This window comes from Ptychodera flava, chromosome 9 (assembly GCF_041260155.1).
Source record: "Ptychodera flava strain L36383 chromosome 9, AS_Pfla_20210202, whole genome shotgun sequence".
In the NCBI taxonomy this organism is placed as follows: domain Eukaryota; kingdom Metazoa; phylum Hemichordata; class Enteropneusta; family Ptychoderidae; genus Ptychodera; species Ptychodera flava.
The window spans coordinates 20,786,874-20,792,873 of record NC_091936.1 but is presented as its reverse complement, the minus strand read 5'-3'; the positions used below and the strand labels follow the sequence as shown (position 1 = coordinate 20,792,873).

At 38.7% G+C, this 6,000-nt stretch overlaps 1 protein-coding gene across 4 annotated transcripts in view; it reads left to right on the top strand.

Annotated features, from left to right (window-relative positions):
* Positions 1 to 3,548: 3,548 nt before the first annotated feature.
* Positions 3,549 to 6,000, top strand: part of LOC139140301 (formin-like protein 2) — a 64,591-nt gene continuing 62,139 nt past the window's right edge. For 2 of the 4 annotated variants that reach the window (XM_070709460.1, XM_070709457.1), the window contains exon 1: positions 3,549 to 4,391. In XM_070709460.1, the coding sequence (XP_070565561.1) occupies positions 4,269 to 4,391 (123 nt within the window). In that variant the 5' untranslated portion in view covers positions 3,549 to 4,268. The remainder of the gene's footprint in view (positions 4,392 to 6,000) is intronic. The other 2 variants (XM_070709461.1, XM_070709458.1) reach the window with 1 other exon arrangement.

The following is a 6,000-nucleotide window of genomic DNA, read 5'->3' as shown; positions in this document are numbered from 1 at the left end:
TTTAATTAACACCAACAGTGTTTATATATTCAGGCTTTGCTGACAAACTGAATATTGTGTGTTTCAGCAAGAAACTGTATTTGTAGTACATAGCATAGAAATATTGAAACAAATTATGAACAGTCGCAGCTTCTGTCCCCTTTCAAGGTATACTCTTTGTTTTTTATGACAATTTAATAGCGTTCATACATTTTTAGATTTTTCGAAATAAAAGTCATGAAATGCGACAAAATGGTTTCAGATTTTGTTTAATTATTACTAAATATTAGAACTATTAGATGGCACAAAAATGTTATTCATTTTTCATTTAATTACCTACCAAACTATGGAATCTGAAAATGTAAAAAATGATAGGAAACCAAAATATTTTCAGGTCGACGTCCACCCTTATACGTTGAGCAAAACTTTCAAGTGCCCCTTCCCTACCCCAAGAATTTCCAAGTCCCCCTGAATTCCTCCAGCCCCCCCCCTCCCCCAGTATCTGTGAATGCAGCCTTAAATACAGAGCTGAGACAATCTGCACAGCGTGCAGTATCGGTGCCGACTCGCTATTTGCATTAAATAATGTCTTGTCTTGAGATCAAACTCTTCATGAGGATAAATGGACTTGTTTACAGGAAACACTCCTATTCCAATATCTTTGAATCATTATTTAAGATCACGTAATCCAGCTTGTTGATGCATGGACTTGTTTAAGAGATCACGCAGGTCTTCTTTTCCTTCATCTTCGATCACAGATCCTTTTAGCGTCTTACATCACAGTCCCTCTATAGAGGGACCGCGCTTACATGTAAGAGGAGAGACACTCAATACGCAACTAATACTTCAGGAATTTTAATGAGTTTTAACTTTGAATCAGAAAATTGAAGCGATGTCAAGTGTGCCAATTTAATTTAATGACTAACTCAAATGACATATAAGCAGTTTACAGATTGATCAAAGTACTTCAAAAGGAGAAAGTTACGAATGTTTCAAGGTCTAAATGAAATGTATATGCCGTTATCTGGAGGAATGTGAGTAAGATCATCCGGGCTGCTTTGGCCTACTCGTAATCACCATGGGGTTGAGTCTGTACATATAAGAACATGAATTCAGAGCACAGATTTAATCACATTGAAGGAAAAACAACTTATGATCACAAACTAAGGCTCTTGATTCTGGAATAAATCATTTGCCAGGCGCAAACGTTCGGTGGCATTGGGGTTACAAATAAATCATATTGGAAAGAAAGTGTTATTTTCTTTATGATCGCAAGTGTTGTTCACTGACTCATGAGTGAGTAGACGAGGAAACATGACGAGGAAATAAATTCAGTGTTCGCAGCTTGTTTCTTCAGGGTGCATCGCGTAGAAATATTTCTTATCATTGATCGTTGGCAGCACGTGTTGCCATATGGTAAACATGCCAACTATAGCCGGTAGATTTTGTCCAGCCTTGTACTCAAAATTTCATTCTTGAATACCATGTTACGCAAATATTTCACAGCTATCAAGGTAGGGGCATATATTTGGACTCTCGTCAAACCTTTCTGATCTACCACTTGTGGCGGCTCATTTGAATTATTTTTCTCCATAGATTTAAACAGGGATGGCGGCCATTTTGAATTTCAAAAATCGGTAAATCTTGGGTTATTTGTTTATCTGGTACCAAAATTTGCACGGTGACCCTGATTCTTATAATTTTTGATTTTGAAAGAGAATGGTTGAAAGATTCCTTGAGGAAAGTTTGAGCAAAAGTTTAAGTATTTCACTTTCGAGGCGCATAGTACATTAATATCTTGATTCAGTGGTATTCTTCAACCAGCTGTCCTTCCCCCATCCCCACACAGCAAATATTGCATTGTGGTGTCAACTTATTTTACATCGAGCACTGACCCAATCGAAACAAAATCTATCGGCGTTTTACTGTAAAGTTTTCTTGAGAACTTTTCGAAAATGACAAACAGAAAGTGTTGAAAACACTTTCTTCCATGTCTAAACGCAAGTCAATACAAATTGACAGACATTGCTCCGGCAGACCTTCACCGTATCAAAACGGTGCCAGTGGAAAACGCGTGTGAACAAATTATTATCGATAAGAAACTATTTTCGACTCGAATTTTGTGTTCAATCAACAATCTCGGTAAACAACAGCTTAACAGAGCAACCGAAATCATTGTCGATTGGAGTTGAAGGAACGTTTTGTTTTTGCTTTACCTTACCAGAGAAGACAGACAGACCCTCAACTGTAGAGCAAATTATACTTTCAAAAGTTAAATCACACAAAATTAATGGACTCCGTCGAGATAGGTAGGAAGGTACCCAACGATGACTATATTTCCAATTCATTGTTACAATGATGAAATCAGAATTCGTCAAATTGTTTGTTAAACTTAGTCACTGACAGTTCGACGCTTTAGTAGTACCAACCATTTTGTGGAGGGACCGTGTACCAACTCTCAACATGTAAACTCCTGTCGATTCGCATTCCAGACTGTTTACACTATCAAGAGGGCGCTGTCATACATTTCCAGAGGTATCAGCACTTCGTGCATACATCTCACTGCAAGGGAATAGCGCCAGCCGTCGCCGACGTCCATTGCCGACACCACAGTTACTTGGCACACACACACGTCTAAATCATTAGAAATTTATAGCTCAATCGGAAAAATAAGAATTACTGCAAGTTCTTGTACTTGTCAAACCTGTGGGGTGTTTGTTGCTGAAGAGAGAAAATTAATCATGTGAGTGCTGTAATTTTTCCCACCCACCAAAATGTCAGTGTAACATTTTCCTAATCTTTATGAATTTTTCTGTAATTTTTGATAATTTTGGAGCAAATGGGACATAACATTTCAATGGCTTCAATTTTTGACCAAAATTTTGGGAAATATCATATCTGAAAAAAAAAACTTTTCCCAGATCTGAAAGAAGTTGCTGGCTATGATGTCATATTCTATAAAGACAACAAAAGTTGACTTTGGCACTCAGTTAAACAAAATTGACTAGCTTCAAGCCTAGACAAACATCGTCATTGACGATTTAATTTGTCGTATGTAAATTTTCCTTTTGTCTATGCTGTGGCAAACTTGTCGTAATCTTTATCATTCGTTCATGTATAATTCGTCTTCCTTAGTCTATACACGAACTGCTTTGGCATCAGTATAATAGCAGGAACCTTGATTCCTTGAACTTAGTTTTACGAATGCATTTTCGACCTCCACTTGGCAAACTCGGCACTGCACTCTAGCTCTCTGGCCGTTCATCCAAGATTCCTTCATGCACTCTGATCGTTGTTTCTCATCTTCAAAATGATCAGGACAACACTTAATCCGTCATTCTGCGCAATATATTGCACCTAATTTGGTTTATGAATAAACGGAGTGGTGATTATACTGTAATTATATGCCGAACAATGGCTTTAATATAGATTGCCAAAGTCAGTTGTTCATTCCACGGTTCAGTTATAGTCTAAACCAGCTAAAAACGTTAAACTTAAGCCCTTTACTGGGTGTAATGACGTCATCAAGCAATACTTGCCTTTTATACACAGGTTACACCTTCAAAACGAGAAATCGCATAGCTAGAAGTTAAATTATTTGTTTGAGTCTACAGACAATGGAGCTGACGGAGCTAGCTGTAGGCCTAAGTAGCCACTGTAGCCAGTAAGACCTTGCTCTTGAGAAAGTGTTTGATTTGCATTCGGGTGGTTCTCGGTGACGTCAAGTATTTTTTCCCATCTGATTGGATTATTCTCGTATGAGTCATGCGTATTGAGAAGGTCATTCACCCTTTCACTTCTCCCTCCGATTTGAGCCACGTTCATTTGCATTTGTTGAAGAAGTTGTGTAGAACTTTCGATAAACCCACGCGAAGTCTCGCAAATTGCGGGATTAGTCATGCTTCTGCACCTGCGCAGACGACGAGCGATAATGAAAACAGGGAGTTGACATGTCATACGTTATAACGCCGTGGAGCTGCAGTGTGCAATGTAACAACGTTGTGTTTATCGCGAAACATTTTCATGTGGTTTTGAAGTTTCCGACCCTGAGATGTGTGAAGGGAATAGTGTTGAGCAAAGCAGGTAATATACTACAAAGGGGCTTGAATGCTGTGAATGCCGGCAACGTTGTACGTACATATTCTGAAAAGTTCGGCTGTCGTTTGGAAGTGTCAGTCCCCCGTCGCGCTGTGTGTAGCCGTGCCGTGGCCGATCGACCCTTGCGAGTAGTCGCGTTGCAATAAGGGGATATCTTTCATCCTTCGAGTTTTACCCAAACGATATCATCTATGCCGAAGAAAATGGGAGGCGATAGTAGCAAGTCAGCGAGAGATAAACGGCATATGGAAGCGACGCCTAAGATGCCCATGCCCGAAGCTTCAGAGTTGGAAAGACGCTTCACCAAAGTTTTGGTGAGTAAAATATTGTTTACAAGAAATCGAAATTATACTATTGAATGTTGTTTATCCCCCATACTGTAGCATGTCTTGAATGGCCTTATCAAAACATAGATGTGTTTATGTGTTTGACAAGGTTGTCGCTATATTAAACACTATTATACTTAACCGTCGGCATGTGACAACGGTCAAGTTCAAGAGCTCGAAATTTAAATTACATGGCGCGGGTTCACTACACCGGAAGTCGTTCACCAAGTCAGCCGTGACCACGAACGTGAACCCTCGCGGCTTTACATTATCTTTGCTCTGTCTAAACATGGTTGTAGGGAAATTTCAAATGATGTCTTGAACCTTTGACATAAAAACACGTAGATGACAACAAGAAATTATAACCGCCAAAGGTAGTCAAGAAATGGGACTTGTAGGTTGTATAACTTGTAAACTTCACCAATGGTCACAGATTCCGGTGCTTGATAAATACCGTCTGACCAAGAAAGGTGTTTGCGGTTTACCAAGACTGACCCACCCATTGTTCTTGGATATGACTCACCCGTCTTGGGTCTCACTTGTCAGGAAGGAAGGAGTTACCGTAGACTGACATGATGAAGATGTTAGCGGCACTATTCTCAAGGATGTGCATATCCATGGTCGTAGTACCTGTCCTGTTTGTTGACCTCATTAGGGGGTCAGACTATGGAAAGTGAACTACCAAGGGGATTGAGATGCGTGTGAAATTGGCCAATATATGGAGCTAAAACACAGCAGTCTCGTAGTTCAATAAAATGTTAATAATAAAAGATTGGTCAGTTATTTGGCAAAATTGAACAGTTCCCTCCTGTCAAGGGAAAACTTGTCAAATAATATCAAAAATATTTTGAATATAATAATCTAAAATGATGAGGTAATTGTCATACATAGCTATTTGTTCTTGCATAAATGCCTTTTGTATTGTAAATTAGATGAGAGAAAAAGTGTGTTTTGAAAGCTGTCATCATGTTGCACCCACTAATGTTTAATCACTTCCACTGAAATTGCATCTAATTGCGCAAACTTCATTTCCTAAGGTGTGTACCCCCTGTGTGCCGCACAGGAAAATATTCGGTTACAAAGGCAAGCGCATGAAATGGAGTAGTTGCTATTAATTCCAACTTTTGAACGGTTAAAATTATTTCAGATTCCTGTATCAGATTTCATGTGTGGGTTTGGAGATATTTCCCATGGTTTGAGTCTGTACTGTTTATGTTTTACTGACTAGCCAATGGCTGTATTATTTTTGATGTCTACCATCCCACAAGACTGTCTTGTGACCCAGTTACATACATAGGTTTCTCAAAGGATGTTTACATTTTTATGAAATGAAATCTCCTGACAGCAATACTGTTGCAAAGAAAGATGTGTATCAGACTTCACATTGGTTTCGAAATTCTGTTTTCAGTTCTATTTTCTCCTAGCAGGGTTTCCTTTCAATATTATTTGAACTTTATTATAATTGATGTCACCTTTACAGTAATAACAATAACCAAAGTGTGTTTACCTTGTCTAATTGCCGTTAATACATACGAGGGCATTATCTTGTATTCATTTACTTCAACACTGCAACAGAGAAGAATTTTGAATGTGTTTG